This window comes from Manis pentadactyla, chromosome 10 (assembly GCF_030020395.1).
Source record: "Manis pentadactyla isolate mManPen7 chromosome 10, mManPen7.hap1, whole genome shotgun sequence".
Taxonomy (NCBI): domain Eukaryota; kingdom Metazoa; phylum Chordata; class Mammalia; order Pholidota; family Manidae; genus Manis; species Manis pentadactyla.
The window spans coordinates 97,186,004-97,208,085 of record NC_080028.1 but is presented as its reverse complement, the minus strand read 5'-3'; the positions used below and the strand labels follow the sequence as shown (position 1 = coordinate 97,208,085).

The window sequence follows — 22,082 nt, the reverse complement described above, 5'->3', positions numbered from 1 at the left end:
GTTATACGGTACACGGAATTTCCACTCTATTCTTAATTGCTGCACCCAACCTTGTAATGAATGTCCAGTCAAGTGGGTGCTTTGATTGCTCTCAATCACCTGTGGCCAGCCATAGGCTGCAAAGAGATGCTCTAGGCCCCTCTTGGTGGTTTGCTGATCTGCATGTCGTGCAGGAAAAGCAACCAACAGGCCAGTAGCTGTGTCCACACAAGTCATGACATACCAATATCCTTCTGATACGGGCAGAGGCCCAATATAGTCTATCTGCCACCTGAGACAAGGGCTATCAGTCCCTTTAGTATGTCCCATGTTGCTGTGGGACTCGATACAAGTCCCCTTTTTCAAGTGCACAAGGCACTCCCTCTGGGCTTTGCTGACTTCTTCAAAGGTGAATGGCAAGCCCCACCGACGGGCTACAGCCCACACTGTCTTTGGCAATGTGTGCCACAAACGCTGGCATAACCACTGGGCTACAGCAGAGGCAGGCTTTCCTTCCAGCCAACTCATGTGGGCCAATAATGTGTCTGCTTCGTCATTCAGTGGGGATGCCAAAGGCAAATGGCCAGACACATGATAGACAATAAGTGTCTTAGTCTGACTAAGGCCCATAGGTCTTGCCACAGTTCTTGCCCCCAAAGGGGCCAGTGACCAACTGTCCAGTTGGCATGGCACCATGTCGGTAGCCACAGGGTCAAGCCGGGTAGACAGCCCAGCTGTCAGTGCACACAACTAGAGGGGAGGGCGTGATAATCCTGGGTGATCGCGACCCATACTGCCCATGACTCAGTCCATTGACTGCTCTTCCCTTCCCCGTTCTGTAACACCCATATTGCCTTGTCTTACGGCGGAAAGTCACAGCCCTTGACTGGAGCCGTCTGTATATCAAGCATCTTCAGTTATAGGGGCTTTTCCCTGCTGATAAGGACTCTCGCCTATCAATGGCTCAACTGCAAGTTCTTCTTGCTTTCCACTCGTATATGTCACTTGCCCAAATAAGAATCGGAGATCTCCATTCCAAGGGCTATCGGGGAGGGTGCTATGCTCCTGCAAGTATGCCCCCATTTGGCCAGTGGAGGCGTTTGTGTCATGCCACTCCCTGGCCTTTGGATCTAGTCTTGCACCCACCCCATGATGGGATAGGTGGTTATCACCTTGGTTGGAGGTGTTCCAACCAAGAGAACCCCCCCGATAGGCCCCCAAGGCTGCACCCCTGGAGTGCCGCTGGGCCCACCCCTCCCCCACCAGCACAGACCCTTAGGGGTTCGACTGTGTGACTTTTGGCACTCTGCTCAACCTCTGCAGGCCTTAGTTTCCTCGTCTGTAAAATGGGAAGAAAAGTAGGGCCTACCTCACAGTGCTGTTGTGAGAATTCAATCAGTTAATATATGCAAAGGACACTGAAAAGCGCCAGCCCCAGTCTGACTACACATTCAGTGTAATCACTATCAGAATTCTCGCTGGTTGTTGTGTAGAAATTGAGAAGCTAACTCTACAATTCATTTGGAAACTCAAGGGATCCAGTAGAGCTAAAACAGTCTTGAAAAAGAAAACCAAATTTCGTGCATGTGCGCTTCCCAATTTCAAAACTTACTATAAAACTATAATCAAGATAGGCCTAACAACAGGCACCTACTGATCAGCAGAACCTGATATAAGCCTGATTTATTTCTTAAAGGGGTCTCAAGTCCCTTCAGTGGGGAAAAAATAACCTTTTTAACAAATGGGGCTGGGAAACAATATAGCTACATGCAAAAAATGAACTGGATCCTACTTCATGCATATACAAAAGCTAACTCAAAAGGACCAAAGACCTAAACACAGAACTAAGAACTATAAATGTTCTTAGAAAGAAACAAAGGTGCTAAAACTTTATGACCCTATATTTGGCAGTGAATTCTTAACTGTGACGAGCAGCAAAAGAAAAAACATGTGAACCCGACTTCATCAAAATAAACTTTTGTGCTTCAAAAGATACTAGCAAGAAAGTGAAAGGACACCCCAAAGAATGGGATAAAATATCTGCAAATCAAAAATCCGCCAAGGGCCTTGTAACCAGAGGATACAAAGAGCTCTTACAATTAAAAAAAAAAAACCAATTTAAAAAGGGGCAAGAAGATAGGCAAACAGCCATAAAATGTTGCTTAACATCCTTAGTCATCAGGGAACTGCAAACCAAAACCGCAGTGAGATATTACTTCACACCCAGTAGGATGGTTATAATCACAAAGTCAGATGATAACAGGTGTTGGCAAGGATGTGGATAAAGCAGAACCCTCATACATGCCCTGTGGAGTCCCCTCCCTTATGGAATAAGATATTGCCAAAATGACAGAGTAAATGCCATTTCTGAGTAAATATGGTGGCTTGTCTTGCCCTTTCTTGGATCATCCACTGTGGGTAAACCCGAGAGCCACATCATCATGAGGACACTCAGTGAGCCCTCTAGGGAACCCCCCATGGGGAGACATTGCCAATCACAAACACCAATTGCCAACCACGTGCTGCTGGAAGCAGATACTCCAGCCTTAAAAGATGACTGCAGCCCCGGCCAACATCTGACCGCACCCCCATGAGACCCTGAGCCAGAACCAGCCAGTGAGGCTACTGCTGGACCCCTGACCCAGAGAACCTGTGGAGACAGTAAATGTCTGCTGTTATCTTAAGCTGCTAGGTCTGGGGAAATCTGGTATTCAGCAACAGATATATCCCCCAGCTCCCATCTCCCAAACTGCAGTCCAAGCAGGACCCTCAATGGCCAAGTGTGGGCTCTGCCACTACAACACACACCAAGCTTCAGCCCCACCCAATCCTAACATGCACAATTTACAAAATTCTCTCACGGCCCAAGTACACTGAATGGCATTCAATTTCAGGGGACTCTCACTCATCACATCTATGCCATGTACGACCTTCTGGACCACCAGAACTCCCTCCTGGAGTCTACAACCTTCCAACCCACCTTGGTTCGCTCCTCTGTCCCCATCCCCGACTGTGCACACTGCTCTGTGCACGGCCAAGTCCTTCCCCTTCTGCACCCCCCCAGGAAGGAGCAGGAACATGGGGATCTCCTGGACACTCTCCTTTCCGCTCCCCAGGGCAGATCAGGCATGTGTCCATTCCACCCCGGGATGTGCAGTCATCTGTACATCCTTGGTGTCAGTGTGGCCTCTGACCTATGCAAGCGACCATCACCAGGGTCCCCATTTCCTCCCACACTTGTCCCCCAACAACCAATTCCTCATACAGCAGCCAGTGCTTGACTTCCCCTAAAGAGCATCATCCTCCTCTGTTAACTCCACAGATGGCTTCCCCTTGCATCCAGGATAAAACCTAAACTCCGCACGAAGCTGCCCAACTACCTAGGACTGCGGTAACAAGTGACCACTGACTCAGTGACTTAGAACGACACAGATTTATTACCTTGTAGTTCTCATGTTCAGAAGTCTAAAGTGGGCCCACAGGGCTGTGCACCTTCTGGAGCTCTAGGGAAAAATCAGTTCCCTTGCCCTTTCCAGCTTCCAGAAGGTGCCTACATTCCCAGGCATGTGGCCCCTTCCTCCATCTTCAAAGCCAGCGGCATAGCATCTCTCACTCTCTCTCTGACCACCTGTTTCCTTCTTATGAAGACTCTGGCGGTCACACCAGCCCACCCAAATAATCCAGAAGAGCCTCCCCATCTCAAAATCCTTCACTTAATCACACCTGCCAAGTCCCTTTGCCAGGTAAGGTGACCCATTCGTGGGTTCTGGGGATCACGACATGGCTGTCTTTGTCGCAGGTGGGGTGGAGTATATTGTTTCACCAACCACAGAGGATTATTTCTGTTTCTCATGTTGTCCGTTTCACTTGCCTGACTTCCCTAGAAGCTGGGTTTCTGGCTGGGATTTTTAGTATGGTTTATCTTGGCACACAGATGCCTTCTAGGCAAGGAGGGAAAGGAGGCCAGGCAGAGAGTGAGCGGCTCACCCTCCCCAACTGCACTCACACACCCCTTCCTGAGCTGGACCCTGGTTCTGGGCCTGTGTGGGCTGCCGCTGACCCAGGGCTATTTCTGGTGGCCAGGAGATGGGCTGCCAGAGAACCAGGGAGACAGTCTTGGGCAAGCAGAGAGGAGGACGGCTCTGGCTGGGGTGGAAGTCAGGAACAGTGGAAGGGATGAGCTAAGGCTGAGTCAGGAAAGAAAACTACCCAGTGAGCAGGAGGCCTGCAAGAGAGGAAGGCACTCCCGGAGGGGAGAGGAAGAAAGCAGAGCATCCGAATAGTTTGGCTGGGAGGGGAAGGAGAGCTGGAAGAGGAAAGTCTGAGTCAGGAGGGAACTGCCCAGAGCTGGGGAACAGAGAAGGATGCGGAAGCTGGAGGCTGGGAAGGAAAAGGGACTTGCTGATGGGACCAGATGTCGATATGGGCAAAGGTGCCCACAGATCACTCACCCACTAATGAACTGGACATGTGCTCTGGGCCAGGCACTGGGGACAGCCCCACTATTAAGGAGCCTTGTGAGAGAAAATACCAGCAAACACAACTTCACAAGGCTGTGTGAGGCACTATCATGAGGGCTTCCTGGAGGAGATGACATTGAAGCTGAGACAGAGACCTGCAGGATGAGGGAACAGGTCCAGTGGGAAGAGACAGATAGAAGGAATTAGATGAACAAGGCCTGGAGCCAAGGATTTTGAAAAGAGGTGAGGCCACCCTTACAAGAAGGGCAAGAATCTCATGGTAACCAGCGTAGGGCTGAGAGAGCAGCCGGCAGGGGCCTGAACCATCCACACAGCAATGAGAAGCTACTGCTGGCTTTGCACGTCATTTGTTAAATAAGGTCTTTGATATTTTAGTGAAGGCAAAAATCTCAAACTTTAAAAAAGTGTTGGCTCAGTTAAATTTCTACATTTTCTGGATGTACTCTGAGCATGGTCTTTGACCCACAATACCTAATATAACATCAGAAGGGCAGACCTGATCTACAAGCAGAAAACGGCATTTACAAACTTAATGCACAGTCTCCCTTGCCTTAGAAGGAACAGTTTTGGAAACCACAACGGGAGTGGCAGCACCTCCCAACGCCAAGGCCCTCCTGTGAAACTACAGCCCAGACAGGGTCTGAAACGTGTTGCTTACAAATGCAAATGATTCAAGATCATCCTCTACCCTTTCCTCCAGTTTTTGGTTGTTTTTCAAGTGCTTTCTCTTTCTCAAAAACAGAGGTCTCCCAAGGCCAGGGGTTGTTTTGCCAAAATCGCGTTCTTGATTGACTGAGCCAGACCTTTCCTGCTGACAACCTCAGTCCCCAAGAAAGATCCCACCAGGCACTCACGTAGGTGAAAAGCCTGCCTAAAATTACCTCAGCCTAGAGGCTAACTCCACTTCCAGACAGACATCTACATGCAGTGTTGTGAAATAAAGAAAAGCTGACCGTTATACTAGGGAACCCCAGAGAGATTCATAAGCCTAAGTACTGAAGGTTTTGGGAACTCTGGGAGTCTCAAAATAGCCACTCAGGGTGATGATAATGTATGTTCACCGACTCTAACAAATATCACTCTGGAGGGGCACCCTGGTCACGGGGGAGGCTGTGTATGTGTGGAGAAAGGGGGTACATGGGAAATCTCTGTACCTTCTGCTCAATTTTGCTTGTGAACCTAAAACTGCTCTAATAAATAAAGTCAATTTAAAATAAAAATTGGGGGCTTCTTTGGCTAAACACCAGGAAGTTGTTAGCTTGGTGCATTGAACCAAAATACTTTAAACAGCAAGAACACTCTGGAGGCCAGAGGCTCGGAGAGGGGCAGGGAAATGAGCCCCGCTGGGGAGGCAGGGTCGCCCACCCCAGGCACCCCCTCACCAAGGGTCATGGCAAATAGAATCAATTGCCCACTTGGCAGATCCGTGTCCCTCTTCTTTCCTATGCAAATTGGCTTAGCTACATGTCAGACTCTGCCCATTTTGTAGATAAGCAAACCGTGGCTCAGAGGAGTGAAGCAGCTCGTCCAGGACCATGAAGCTAGAGGTGACATGACCACCATTCGGGGGCCCGGTGGCAGGAAGGAGGTGACTGGCTCATCCTAGAGATTGCACGGCTATCCCTGCGACCAGAGGGCTTGCACTTACTTTCTGGACTTGGCATATTCCCTCTTCCAGTTCTTTACCAAAACGGGCACAATTTGTCTGACGTGTCCTCCTTATTCAGTGACCTCCAGGGGCTGGCCGTAGCCCCAGACCATCAACCTGGGGCCAGAACACAAGGGGGCAGGTGATGCGAGCCGGGGAGCAGGGGTGGGGATGGAGATGATGGCCCTCGGTGCCCACCCCCACCGGGCCGGCCCACCCTCCTCGCCGCGGCAGCTCCTGCAACCTACGGCCGCCTTGCCAGGGGGGAAATCTCAGTGTGGATGACATCTGGCTCGTTACATCATCATTGCTGATTCTGTTACGTCACCCAAGAAAAACAGCCTCATTTTTTAGAAATGCATACCGAATATTTAGGATGGTTCTAATTTACTTATAAAGACTTTTTTTAAAAAGGCGAATGTGGCGAAGCATTTAGCAATAGTTAAGTTTGGGGGATGAGTTTACTGAAGTTTATTAGACTAGTGTTTCTGTGTGTCTGAACACTTTCACAATAAAACGTAAGCCTAAGATTTCATCCTGTTATTTTGAAATGTCAAACTTAACAAAGAGACCACATGAATTGTACAAAGAATTTCTGCTTACCTTTCACATAGTTCACTATGTTAGCATTTTGCCATGTTTGCTGTATCATTCTCTATCTATAAACACACACACATGTGAACATATTTCTCCTCTGGACCATTTCACAGTAGGCTGCAAATCTACATGACTTTACTTCTAAATATTAGTGTGTATGCCCCTAAACATAGGACCTGCTCTTTTATAAATCAGAGCACAATTATCAAAATCAGAAATATTAGCATGGATATTTAAATTACTGCAGTCCATATTTAAATTACACCAGGTGTCCCAGGGATGCTCTTTAATAGTAATTTGAAAATTAAATATGAAATGTAAGTTTTCAAAAAGGTGTTTGTAACAAGTGTTTAAGGACAAGGAATGCTGCTTATCAGCAGGGGGAGAGAATTCAAATAATCTCCCATAAGATGCTGACAATGTGCAGGAAAAAAATATGTAAAAGGGGAGGACTATATCATATCATATCATATCATATCATATTGTATGAGTGTATCATATCATCGACAGCAGTTGCCTGTGTTTTTGGTTGTTGATCCATTACAATATTAATTACACCTAACATAAAAATACCCTAATCAGAAGTGAAGCCAAGAGCGTGCAGCTTACAGCTGCCCCAGGCAAAGCTGTCCAGAGGTTCAAGCCATTTATGGCTGATGTAACTCAGGTCCATGAATGTGGGTATGGGGTCTGTGTCTCTGAGACCAGGGCAGGCACACTCAGGACACAACACTGTCTGGAAGCAGGAGGGAAGGAGATTGTGGGTGGGGGTCCGAGCCGTGCACTTGTGGCCCACAACCCCACCCGACGAATGGGGGCCAGGCCTTACCCTGTGATCCACCAGAAAGTGATCCTGGACAGGAAGGAGGCACCAGATTCCAGGCAAGTATTCTAGTGGAGAGAAAAAGGGCAATGAACGATCATCTTTTATGTAAATTAATCTTCTTAACTACCCTGCACAGCAGATAAAAGCATCATTTTCATTTTGTAGTTAAAGAAAATGAAGAGCAGAAGAGTAAAATGAGTTGCCCAGGGTCTTACAGATGGAAGTGTTGGAGACAGCATGTGAGCATCCAACAGGCTCCAGAGACATTCCTCAAACGATCCCGTCACCAAACACTAGACCAAGTCTGTGATGAGGATCAGGCCCTGAACGTAGGTCAACACCACCACTGAGATCACTGATACCTTATGCGGCCCACAGTAAGAGCTGATGAGAGGATGGGGGCTGACCTAGCTGACGGGAGTCAGGGAGGGTGTCCCTGAGGAAGAGGCTCCAGCTGGGGTCTGACGGGTGAGTAGAGGATAACTAACAAAAGGGGAGAGGTGTGTGCAAAGGCCCTGTGGTAGAGAGGAGCATAGGCTACTCCAGGAACCAACCGGAGGCCTGAGAGGTCTACACCAGAGACGGTGCACAGTCTATACTGGAGGCCATGTACGGAATTTTGGTCTTCATCCTCAAGGCAATGGGAAATCATCAACAGATTCTAAGCAAACTTTCAAAGCCCTTCTTTCTCACAAGCAAAGATGAGCTCCATTCAGCAACATACAGACGAGGAAAGGGACATCAGTGAGGAGCCTCAAGGACTGCACACAAGGGTTGTTTTTCAATGCGGACACATTCAGGATTAAATTCTGAAATACAGGCTTTCCTGAAGGGGGTCTCCAGGCAGTGATGGGATCTTTAGCTGAGGACAGTACTCAATGTTCCCTCATTTTTCAGAGATAACTCACTGGAAAGCCCAAGGAGAACATATATTCTACCCAAGTGGTTCTCCATCCAGGCTAGGAATGCTCTAAAAAGACACCTTATCTGGGTTCCAACCCCCAGACATTCTGATTAAGCTGGCTAAGAGTGGGACCAGGGCATTGAGTTTTTTGTGTTTGTTTTTAACTCCTGGAGTTTCCCTGGCAAAGGGGCTGGACAGGAAATGTATAGGATAAGCTTACAGCACCTTGTCATACCCAACACCAAGGAAACTGAAGACGAGCAGAGTTGTAAAAAGGCCTCAAGCAATTAGACGTGGCTCCACCAGCCCAAAAAGGGACAATTTAAGCTGCAATAAGGATAATAAATAGAATGGAACTGAAATGCATAACGTTGTTTAAACTATGTAAGTTCACATTGATACTGGAAAAAAAGGAAAACATCACTGATGAAACGATGCTAGTTAACCAAGGCATTTAGAAAACAGAAAACGAGAATTTCCCCCCCCTTTTCTAAATGAACTACACCACACAGTGACCAGAGAGGTGAGGGAAGTGTCTCTCCATAGAAATGGTCCAGCGATAAATGAAGAAGGAAGAGAATGTGGCATTTGACAACACAGTGGATTACTTGATATTAAGAATTATTATGGCTTTTAGGCCAGATAACGGTATCACAGTTGTATTGTTTAAAATCCTTATCTTTCAGATATTACCTATCACTGGAAATAATTGGATAGATAAGGGTATAGAGAAATTCTATTTTAGTAACTTTTTGTGAGTCAAATTACTTCAAATAAAAAGTTAATAAAAAATTTTAAACTCCTCATCTTTCAGAGATACATACTGAAATGCTCAGATGCAATGCAGGGGAACCTATGGCCGTTTATTATACTCTGCTACCTAATGTGTACATGTGTGCAAGTTCTCATCATAAGATGCTGAATGAAGAGCTTCCCCAGTGATTCACATGCACATCCTGGGCTGAGAACCTCCAGGCTCCACTCTGAGGACCCCAGGCATGGGGAGGGTCCCAGCACCAGCTGCCCGAAAATCATCCGGGGAGCCTGTTAAACACAGGTGACCAGGGTCCCCCCTCCCCAGACCAACTAGGACAGTATCTCTTGGGTGGGACGCCAGCATCAGTTTATTTTCAATAAGGTAGATCAGATGCAGCAGGCCCACAGACCCAAATTCCAGAACAAACCAAAGCACAGTAAATTCAGACTTTGCAGCCAGACTGGGTTCGAACCCCACAGCTCTACCATTTCTAGCTGAACGAGCTGGGGCAGTCGCTTTGCCTCCAAGTCTCAGTTTTCACAACAGGGAAATGGGAAGTCAGTCCTAATGCTCAGCCTACCTCACAGGACTTCAGGGAGAGACAAGTGAAATTGAGTCCCTGGGGCTGTGCTGTAAGCTGGACCATCTGTAACCTAATGTGGCAACATTGTCCGTGGAGGAGGAGGTGCTATTTGCTCTGCAGGCTGTTTTATTCTTCTGGAAGGGAGTGGGGTGTCAGGGAATCGCAAATGCACTTCAATGGCAGCCCAATTCCTCCCCACTGTGAAAAGCTACAGTGCTGGTGGAGAAGGGGGAAGAGGTGAGGCCCAGCTGGCAATGACTCATTTATTTCGTGAGCAAATATTTAGGGAAGACCTGCTTAGACGCCAGGAAGTAGCCAAGGGCTGGGAACAGACCCACGTACCAGACAGTGAGGTCCCCACCCCTTGCAGCTCCCCCCCGGAGCAGGGGAGGAGATGCACAGTAAGCAAATCAACATGCAAGTGGTGAGAGCTGCACCAAAGGAAAAACCTGGGGGGCACAGACGGAAGGGGGCCCAGGCCTCTGGGGAAGGGACTCCCTATGTGTGAAGCAACATGCAGCAAGTTGTTCAGGAGGAGGACTTGAATCCCAGCTCGGCCCCTTCCCAGCTGTTAGACCTTGGCCAAGTTACTTGGTGGTGATGAGATTAAATGAGATAAAGCACCTGAAGTACTTATAACAGTACCTGGCACAGAGCACAAAACGCAAGAAATGGTAGTAGTAGTATTAGTATTAATAGTAAAAACAATAACAAAGTCCTCCATTTTTTACAAAGCTGTGACACACTGAGTACTGTATCAGATGCTTTACAGCTTTACATCAGGATTAGTTGTTTGTCAATAAAGTTTTATTGGGACACGATGATGCCCACTCATTTATCAGTTATGTCTTCTTTTGAGCTATAATTGCAGAAATGAACAGATATGACAGAGACCACATGGTCTACACAGCCTAAAATAGTTACTACCTGGCCCTGTACAGAAAAGCTGGCTGACTCCTGCGTACATGAGACCACACAGCAGCCTAAGACAATGATTGTCAGGGTGTGAAATTAGAGCTCAAACAAGCCTTTTGCCTCCAAACCCAGCCTTCTTTCAGTCTTGGTGTCAACACAGAATAGAAGTGTGCAAGTTATATCTTGTACAAATGTGCCCACCCGAGGGGGCAAGTGGGGGCTGTAACGCAGCTGGTGCCCAGCTCACCAAGACCCCCAAGTCCCATGCCTGCAAGGGGCTGCATCCGTTGAAGGAATCAGGGCCTTTCTCAAGTTCATGCACTCAGAGAGGGGCTGTCCCCCTTTCCCAAATGCACAGAGGCACGGTGCAAACAGCAAGGCTGTTGTTAGGCACATAGACACAGGGGTCTCAAAAATCCCGACATTCGTTCACAACCAGGCAAGAGCCTGTCCACTGCATCACTGAAGGTGGATTCACTCCCTTTACAGCCAACTGCACACAGATGGAATTGTACTCCTGAGACCATAAGAAACGACAGCCCAGAGGGAAAAGAATCCTCACCTGGGCTAGTGAACACCCCAGCCGCTGTGAGAACTCACCCCGCAGATGCAGTAAGGATGGACAACGAACACAGACATTTCACAGTTTTCTAATACACATGCTCCGAGAGCTTTGTCAGATTCCCAGCCCTCTTCCTCTGGATCTCAACCCAGATTTTCAGACTATGGGAAGTCACTTCAGGCCCACACAGGGTCCCCACCACCAGCACAGGGGAGGAGATACCAGCATGGCAGGTGGTTTCTGGGAGTCCCTATAGGACATGAAAGGCTTACTTCATAACAGATACTGGAGTTCTGCAGTCACAAAGAACTGGCAATTTTTAAAAGGAGAGAAAAGTAGGGGTGGCCTCTGGATGAGGATGCAGGCAGCATTTCATTCAAGTGGAACTAGTAGAACATTCTGACATAACTCATTAAGCACCAAAGTCCCAACTGCCAGCGCAGGGTTTCCTGGCCCCTGGGACTGGAATGAGTAACTCCCCCCTCAGATCAAGGAAGCTTATTAACTGGTCCCCCATACATTTAGAAATGAGAAGAACCCAGACGGCCCCTGGCCGATGGTCGGAGAAAGTCTGATTATGCAAAAGGAGAGCGGCATTCCTTGGCATCATTATCTGGCGCCAGTGAGCTGGCCAGAAACCATGTGGCTTAAACCAAGTTGGCACCACAGCTCCAGGCCCTGGTTCCCTGAGTGGTCGTCCATTACCTCCCACAGGGCAGTTTGCAGACCATGCCTGGGTCTTTCAGCTTTCTGGCCTTTTTGTCAGACATTCTCTGGGTCCCCACTCAGCTTTTCTGGCTTTGATTCTGTGGTGCAATTTTCTGCCACTTACTCCCACTCTGCATTGCCTAAATACCCAGCTAGTAAGGGGTGTGAGAAGCAGGGTACAGCTTAGAGCAGTTCTCAAATGTGGCCCCCACCACCGGCATCCGAGAGTGCCTGGGAATGTGTCAGGAAGGAAAGTGCATGGACCCCACCCAGACCTCAGACTCACAGGCTCTGGGGGTGGGGCCCAGCGATCTGTGTTTTAACAAGCCCTACAGGGGATGCCAATGCACGGTCAGGTGTGCAAACCCAGTGGAAGGGCTCCTGATCCAGCCTTGTGAACTTAGACAAAATGCTTCAGCACTTGGACCCTCAGTGTCCTCATCTGTAAAATGGAGGGAAACACAATCCTGCCTTGCTGGGTTGCTTGGGGGATTAAATAAGTTAATAAATAAATACAGCATACTGGGATGCTATCATAGTTATTTCCTGGAACAATCTGAATGTCCAGTAAAAAGAGACTGTTCGGTACACCTCATAACACTACAGGTTTTCACTGGGTCTACCAGGTACCTAACCAGCTGTACAAATCACCTCCCTACTCAAGACCACGATTTCTTCTATTATAGCACAGACCACATGCATGCTGCCCTTTTCCAATGAACTTGCCCACTGTCTTTCCCTGGTCTTCAATATTCCAGTGCACACAGGGTCACCATCCAGCTAAGCTTTCTTCTCAACCTGTCTGAGCTCCTGCAAGGGCTTCTCAGGTGCCACCAGCCTCCCCATGTCTCATGAGTCCTCCTCTTGTCATCCAGAGGCATCCCCCAAAATACATAACCTGAATGTGTTACTGGCCTACTGAAAAATCTTCCATCAGGTCAAAATTCCAAATTCTTAGGGTAACATACAATTTTACCCTTGATCTTTCCTGCTGTGCTCTATGTCCCCTCCCACCCATCCAAGCAGAATTCCATGCAATTCCCAGACACCCACATGTTCCATCACACCACTGGACCTTTGCACATCCTGGCTCCTCCCCCAGGAGCACCTTCTGTCCACCCTCCAGCCTTCAACCTTATTAGCCTGGTAGCAGCCTCTCATTTCTTTGACTCAGGCATCCCCTGTCCTGGGTGCTGGCCCTGCTGCATAAGGCTGAATTAAGGGCCCCTCGTCAGGCCTCCACAGCCCCTTGCTCTTTCCTGCCTTGGGCCCCCACTGTCCATCCTGCAACTGATCGTTTAATTGCCTGCTGCCCCTTTTCCTTCCCTCAGAGTCAGGCTTTCATTTCTAGGTACTCAGAGCCTAGCAGAGCCCCTGGCATAACACTGAATTACAAATGACCAAAAGCATAAAGAAAATGGTGTTTATGATGCTATCATGAACAGTCTAAGCTCAGCAGTGGCCTCTGGGGGGTGTGGAGTAGAAACTGACCATGAAGGAACAGGAGGGAACTTTCTGGGGTCCTAACAACATTCTATCTTGATACGGGTTTAAGAACTCATTTATCAAAAGTCATCAAATAGTAACTTAAGATTCAGAAATTTCACTATGTAGGATGTACCTTAAGGAAAAAAAAAAAAACAGGTACTGGGCTCCGGCTAATGATGTGCACAGCCATGTGTCTGGGTGAAGGACACTAATGTATTTCAAAGTCAGCTTCAGATAAAAAAAACTGGCTGGCTGGCTGCCCACACACATGAAAGGGCATTTAGCAAAATGTTCACTGTAGAATCTGGCTGTTGGGTACTCGGGCACTCACTGTGTAATTCTTTCAACTTTTCTGTAGGTTTGAAATATTCACAATAAAATGTTGGGGGAAAAATATTCCTCCTTTATGGACAGGACTGAAAATATCTCTTACACCAAAGAAGCTAAGCAGTGTTTACTGACTGTGCTAAACCCACACTCTTCAACTGTGAACCACCTGCGGATTTTGTTCAGATGATACTGGCTCAGCAGGGCTCAGCAGGTCAAAGATTCTGCATTTCTAATAGGCACCTGGCAGATGCCGATGCTGGTCTGCAGACCCCACTTTGAGAAGTTAGGGTTAGCCTGTGACCACGCTTGTCTGCCCTTGCTACCCACAACTGCAAATGAAGCCCCTCCCCACCACCCTAAGCAGCAGCCTCAGGGACAGCAAGATAAAGGGCCAGGGGTAGGCAGGAGCTCCAGGAGCTCTGTGAGGCTTAATGAGTCGTTCCCAGAAGCCCAGTCAGCCCAGGGCCTGGAGGGGAGCAGCCCCACCAAGAACCCAGGGCTGAAACAGACATCTGAGCCATGCAATGGGCTCAGGGCCAGCTGGGGAGGATGGCCAGTTTGGTGACTCAGCAGCAGGGAGCCGGGAGTGGCCCAGCTCTGTGGACTCCCACCCAGGAGCCGCCTGACCCCAGGCACCCCGGGCTTGGCAGCCCGCTCTGAGGACAGGAGAGCGGCAGGGGCAGGACTGTCCCCATCCTTCAGGCTCCATGGCGATGGGAGCCCCGAGGGTGGTGGGGAGACGGGCCGACAGGGCACCCGACAGTGCCCTCATCTGCCAGTCACAGGCCTCAGTCCCAGGGCGGGGATCGGGCTGCAGGAGCATCAATAGAGCCTCCACCCATTCTCAAGAAGGGGACACTGAGGTCCTGAAAGGAGGATTTGCCCCAAGTCACAAATCTAAAAGTCTCCTGATTCCCAGACTTCAGGTCGACTGTAGCTCCAGTTAACTGCCTGCTGACTGGCTGACCGGCCGTTTGCCAGCGAGACCAGAAGCCTCCCGAGGGCACGCAGCAGACTGCGTTTTCCAAAGGTGGCCTGGCACTGTCTGCTCTCCTGGAAACTCTCTTACAGGAGACTTCAGCACTCCGCCATCTAGAGGTGTCTCCAACACTTGCCCCCAGGAGGCCTTTTGTGATTGCTTTAACGAACAGAGTGTGGCAGAAGTGACACTGTGTGACCTCTGGGACAGAGTCATGAAAGATGATACAGCTTCCACATGACTCTCTCTTCCACTCGCTCTCAGAGACCAGCTGCCATGCTGTGAGGAAGCCCAGGCCATGTGGGGAGAGCACATGTCAACCCCAGCTGGCTCCAGCCCATGGCCAGTGTTAACCACCAGACACACGGGTGAGGAAGCCGCCAGTCCACCAAGTTAAACACCATCCAACTGCTACTGCAGGAGAGACCCTGAGGGAGAACCACCCAACTGAGCCCAGTCAACACGCAGGACTCTGGAACATAATAATCGACTACTACTGTTGTTTTATGCAACTAAATTCAAGGTGGTTTGTTACAGAATGGATAACCGCAGCAAGGCACGAACCACCTCTACTTCACATACTGCTGGGTCCCCAGAACCAAGCACAGTATGCGATGGATGCTTAATAAAAGTCTCTTGAAGGGATAAAGGCACCCAGGGTCTGCCCAGCTCCAGAATGAAGCTCCTCTCCCATCACACAATGCTGCCTCTGCCATCAGATTTAGGGTATAAGTTAGGGCCTAACAGCCCAGCAATCTCTGTGAGACTTGATTTCTAAAAATGAGAAGAAAGCCTGGGAGCAGAGTCAGGGTGCCCTGGGCCACCGTGACCCACCCTCCAGCTGCAGAGCTGAGAGCATCGGGCCACCCCAGCCGGCAGAACAGGCCTCAGGCCCAGGCGGCCAGGGACACAGAGAGCACAACAGGAGGAAGGTGGCTCTAGGAACCACCTCCGTGCACCCAGGAAAGCAGCTGCAGGAATTTGATCCAGTCCCCAGAAGGGACCAAAATTCTCTCCCCCATAAAGCACCCAGGCCTGTCCACTCTGAAAGGCCTGCTTCTCAGGCCCCAGGGAGGAGCCTGAAGAGTCAGGGGATCTGCACATCAGCCTGTCTGCCTCTCACAAGCTCAGGTGACCCTCAGAGCAGCTCAGGGTCTGCACTGCTCAGGTGGGTGTGACTTGTTTGGTATGAGTCCCAGCCCCACAACACAGTCTGACATTTAATAAATGTTTCCTGATGTGGACACTCCACTGCCCCATACCCACCCCTGGGCAACAGACACTGACGAACAACAGACACAGCCATAGACATTTGAGTCCCTCCTTTGTGCCAGGCATCATTTGGGATCCAACGGGTGGCCCAGGCATGGTCACTGCCCTGCTAAACTTTACATACGTGCACACGCACGCACACACACACACACACACACACATACACATGAGAATACACCAATGCACACGAGCACATCTATGTGCAAACATATCAACATCAGTATATGCACATGTACACAGACATGCACACATGCACACACACCCCCTATGTGCACACACATCCACACACACACATACAAACACACACTTTGTTAATTTCTCCAACCCAGTTCCTCTTTGAGCAGGGAAATCCAAGAATGGGGCCTCTCAGAACACACACTAGGACACGGGTTTTTAGAACACAAGCTGGCCAGCGTTAAGCCCCTCCTCCTTCCCGCCGATGCCTCACGGATCCTTCATCAAGGAAAGAGGCAGCCTGAGACTTCTGCTCAGGTTCAGGCCAAACCCGACAGTTGAAAACTGCTCCTGCTACAATTTCGCACAGTAACAGCTGACTAACCATGAACAAAGCAGCATATTAATGCTCAAAAGGCTTTCCCTCCCACTCAGAATAAAATCGAACAGTTACCAGCCTACAGATGACCGTCCCCACATCTCAGATGCCCTCTCTTGCCTCTCACTGCTCCAGCCACGCTGGCCTTCCCTGTGGCTCCCAACCCAGGGCCTTTGCACTTGCCACCCCTCTGCCTGGAAGACTGTTCATCTGAGTTTTTGCTCAGCTCGCTCCCCTTGCTCCTTTAAGTTTCTGCTCCAATGAGACCTTACCTGATTGGTGGGGGAAGCCTTCCCTGACTGCTCTTGTCAAAAGTGCACACAACCCCAACCATAATTTTCTTTTCCTTTTATGCTTTCTTCTTCTCAGTGTTCATCACCACCTGACAAGCATACTTGGGTCCTGGATTACTGTCTGTCCCCAGACCCCACCCATGACAATATATGCCTCAAGTGGGCAAGAACTCTGCTTAATTCACTGCTACAGCCCTCTGCCCAGATTGGGCCTGGCACTTGCCACTGGTTGGAAGGAGGGAGAGACAAAAGGAAAGAAGGAAGGAAAGGAAAAAAGAGGGGAGGAAGACAGGAGATAAACAATTATGCTCAAATAAATCACAAGGGTGATAAATGACTACTCCTTTTTATTCCACCAGCAGGAAGAGTGGCCATCTCCACCCTGCCCATTGATACCCTTGTGTACATACAGAATTTCCCTCAAACTGGCGAAACAGACCACCGGTATCAAACTCAAATCTCTCAAGGGCCAGGCACATACCATCAAAGAATTGGAATCAAGACTGTATTATGCAATAGGGAGTGGTGGGGACTGTGGTAAACTAGGGATACATTCTTCAGCTCTGGCCCAACTGCTGCCATGTAGGATAATGGCCCTAATGCAGGCAGAACTTCTCATTTTTCTAGAAAACCTGGATGGGTAAACTTCATGTGAAATTTCCTGATTTTCAAATGTTTGCCCAACAGTTTCTAAAGCTACTATGCCAATCAAGTAAGCAAACCTACAGGCCTATAAGACGCAGAAGTTTACAATTATGAATCAGATTCTCTCCTCAAGTCCCCCTAGCAACATCTATGCCTTGGTTTTTCCATCTGTAAAGTGGGGAGGTTATTGCCTACTGCATTTGGGAAAGACAGAATGAGATCCCATATGAATGAACCCACTCAGAACAAGCATCCAATCAATATGAGCTGGACCTATGTATTAGTTCTCTCACACACGTATCTCTGTGATCACACTTACGGGATCCTTGATGGTTTCAGAGAATGGGGTGACTAATCTGAGAAGCAGGACAACACGAGTTGTATCAGCACGAGGGAAAAATAAATGTAGAAAGTGACATCACGAAACACGTCGACTCCAGAATCCTTTATATGAGGGAAGAATGGAGGAAGAGATCACTTTCTGGAAGCTATGTGCAGAGTCCGGGGTACAGGCCTCAGGCCCAGTGGCAGGGATTCCTGCCGTATCCCTCCTCCCCTTTAACACAGGAGCAGACAGGCAGTCACACCCCAGTGTGGTCTACACCACTTGGGGAGGGCATGGGAGGAGGTCCAGGCCTGGGAGTGAAACAGAGTTATGTTCAAGGCCTGGCTCTGCTCATAGTGGCAATGAGACTTTATCATCTTACTTCTCGGTGCCTCAGTTTCCCCATCTATAAAAGTGTCTCTCAATAAGGGTGATTTTTATATCCTAGGGAGCATCTGGTAGTGTCTGGACATATTTCTATTTGTCATGGCTTGACAGGGTGCTACTGGCACCCAGTGGGTGGTGGCCAGATGCACCCCTAAACATTCTACAGAGCACAGGATAGCCTCTCCGAAAATATGTCTCTGGCCCAAAATATCCACATGTGCTGAGGCTGGGAAGCCATGTCATAGTAATTGTGAGAAGTCACTAAGACTAGTCATGAAAAGAAAAAACTTAGTCCCCCGCCTGGCACTTAGAAAACACAAATTCAATAAATGTCAGCTGCCTTACAGACAGTCTACACTGTACCCTGAAGATACTCAATAAATGCTCAGCTCTTTTTCCTTCCTTTGCCAGTTCCTGATTAGCTTGGAGATCACAAGGAACAAGAGGTTAGCATCTGAAATACACGCTCTTCCAGTTTCTAGGGGCAGCACATGGCAGCAAGGTCACACAGGGACAAGCCTGGGGCCCCAGGGGAGCAGCTGCCCCACAAACACCACGCCCTGCTCGGCTCTGCCACAGACTGAAGACATTCGGAGCGGAATCACCTTACTGTCACAAAGGTTCAAAGGGTGGTGTGCATTTGCCCTGTGACTCCTGCCCTGGAGGACCAACATGGGCCTCTGGGAGCTACAGACAAGCAGAGCCCCGAGTAAAGAAGGTTCTAGAACAAAGGCTAGATAGGGTATGGAAATCCCCAGGGAGGAAGCTGGGCCCCTGTGCTACCTGATCCCCGGGTCCCCATGGCAACGCATGATTCCCACAGACAGAAGGAAGAATCATCTCTCCCAAGGGCTACTGAGGGAAGACGTGGAAGGCCATCACTTACCTTTTCTAAGGCAGTCATGATTTTGGATCTCAGGATGGCAAGGGCACACTGTAGGGCTATAAGCCAGAAAGTGAACATGATCCCTGAGAACTGGACTCCCTTCTTCCTCTCAAGCTGGTAGCAAGCAGCTGGAAGAAAGAAGCACACAACAGGAGTCATCAGGAAATGGCCAGACCCCCACGTCCCCTGTGGTCCCCACACTCCAGGGGCTGGAGCAGGGCCGCCCCAGCTCAGTAGGGCATGAACAGCCTGGGGAGGACCTGGCTCCAGTCTGAGCTCTGCTCTCTCCTTGCTGGGTGACCCTGGCCAAATCACAGATCCTCTCTGAGCCTCCACCACCTCATCTGCACAATGGACATGAAAACACCTACCTCTAGAGTTGTGGGAATTTAATGAGACCATGTATAGATCTGGGATAGAATGGTAAAGTCAAGGGCAAAGCTCAGTTTGGAACACAGATCGGCACGCTTTTTCTTAATGGACTGCAGAGTATAAATTTTGGACTTTGTGGGCCATAAAGTTTCTGTTGCAACTATTCAACACTGCACTATAGTGTGAAGGCAGCCCAAGACAATAGGTGAGTGAAAGGGCATGGTCGCCTGCCAATAAAACTTTATTGACAAAAATGGGCAGCAGGCCAATCCTTGATTGAGAAAGATGTGTGTTCAAATCCCAGCCCTGACAATGACTGGTATGTATTTCCCTTTGGGCCCAATGATAACTATTCTCCGTTACTGAGCACCTGTTATCCTCACCAGGCATGAAGCATTCACGTACACAAACTCAGTGCACCCTCCATGGCCCCTCGGTGGGAAGCCATCATCAACCCCACTTTGCAGATAAGGAAATGGTTAATCTGCCCAGTCACACATCTTGTCTCCAGGGAACTTCATCAGAATGATGGCAGTGGCCAGGGAGGACTGGAATTTATCTCATTCCTGACACCTGGAGCTATTACTTCCATTTCACCTGTGACTCAATGATCAGGGAGAGAAAATAAACAATAAAACTGCTTTTCCTTGAAAGACGGAACACCATGATCATTTCCTAGATGGGCAGAGTCGCCCTCTCGAGGCAGATCCTCAAATTAGTCCTGATCCAGACTCCTGAGGGGCTCAAGGTCACCAGCGGCACCTCCCCTCACCCCCCTGCTGGTCAAGACAGAAACACATCATCTGCCTATCCATCCATCCTCTTCACTCATCCCCGTTGGGCGCCCCCATCTCCCGTACTTCCCACACCTAAACCATCTGCAACTCGAATTCGCTTTGCCACCAAGACCCATCCTCAGTTTACCCCCAGTCACCCAGGTCCCAGTCTCTGAGGTGATCCTGCGGGCCCCCCACTGGCCTCCCAGCTTCCACCCCACCAAACGAGCCATTCTGCATGCAGAGGCCACAGTCAGCTTTAAATATGCAGAGCCAGGCATGCCACACCCCTGCTCAAAACCTCTTCTGGTAGGAAGGGGAATTTTAACCTGGGGTCCAGAACCCAGGGGTCCATGAACTTGGGAAACAATTACAGCTTCACTTTCCCTCATTAGCACCGCCAATGATAAGTGAAAGCATTCAACACAATGGCATTAGCAGTCTCTGGGACTATGTCACCATTAGAAATCCCATCTGAAAATATATACCAAACAGGTACAGTTATCACTATTTGGGAATTAAGGAGGCATCCTTTCTACTGCTAGATCTTGATTTGAAATGCATTAGCAGAGAAGCACATACATTTTGCTTTGTTTTTGTATGTCTTGATAACTGTATTTAAATATAATTGATTTCCTAAACTCAATGTCCTACAACTCAGAAACGGTTAAACAATGTGTGGTGAAACCACACAATCCAATACATTGAGACCTTTGGATTCACACACCACCACAACTGAACTGCAGGTGCTCAGAAGTCAGGCTCAGACTACTCTGGCCTGCATGGCTCCAGTCACATGAAGTTCTGGAAAAGGCAAAGTGACAGGCAGAGAACAGACCAGTGGCTGCCAGGGGAGGAGGGGGGCTGACTACAGGAGGGCAAGAAGGAACTTCTGGGGCAGAATTGTTCTGTATTTCAATTGTGGACGTGGTAGTTACATGACAATATGCGTTTATCAAAAGTCATGAAACTGTACAAGAAAAAAAGTAAATTTTACTACATGGGAATTAAACCAAAAACAAATACAAAAGTACATCACAAAAATCTTCATATATATACATGGGTGTCTGACTGCTTTCTTTTGTAATCCCATATGCATTTTATGTTTTAAGAACATTATTCTGAGGAGAAGATCTGACTGGAGAGGAAAAGGGTCTCTTTTGGCACATGGCCTCTAGGGTGAGAATGGCTTACTGAGCTATGTTTTAGCTGTGTGACCTTGGGAAGAACACTGAAGCTCTCTGTGCCTTAGTCTCCTCATCTGTAAAAAGGGGACAAATCAGTGCCTTTCTCACAGGGTTGTCCTTAGAAGAGATAAATTCTAGTTCCTCATTTTCATAAAACACCAAGAACAGTGCCAGGCACACAATAAGTACTCAGAACATAATAATGGAGTTGCCCTCTCTGTATTTCCCACTAGATTACAGACCCTCACGGGGCAGGGTGGTTTCCTAATCAGCTTGGCATCTACCCCTAACACGAGAGCCTGATAACTCAAGAGCTCATTAGGTTCCAGGCATTTAATATAAATGACTGAGCTAGGTAGGCAATGTGAGAACAGAGTGCAGTCACACAACGAAAGATGGCACTGGCAGGGAGGGCAATAGGGCATGGTGGGGACTGTGGCAAACTGCATGGCACATGCCCTATTGAAAGGCTGCAGTCACCTCTCAGTTCCAGTTGATTCCTGCCCTAGAAAAGTATGCATCTAATGTTGTCAGATCTTTGAGTATTTGGAAAAAAGCCAAATTTGTGGATGTTCCCTGTGAGATTTTCTCATTTCTAAATGCCAGCCACTACTTTTGGTCTCCACTGG

The 22,082-nt window shown here is 48.7% G+C and overlaps 1 protein-coding gene across 1 annotated transcript; it reads right to left on the bottom strand.

Annotated features, from left to right (window-relative positions):
* Positions 1-6,179: 6,179 nt before the first annotated feature.
* Positions 6,180-19,880, bottom strand: LOC118933639 (multidrug resistance-associated protein 1-like). The gene is given in 6 exon segments (XM_057487989.1): positions 6,180-6,225; positions 7,535-7,596; positions 17,840-17,865; positions 17,868-17,964; positions 19,119-19,246; positions 19,874-19,880. Coding segments are annotated over 6 exon segments (366 nt in total).
* Positions 19,881-22,082: the final 2,202 nt, after the last annotated feature.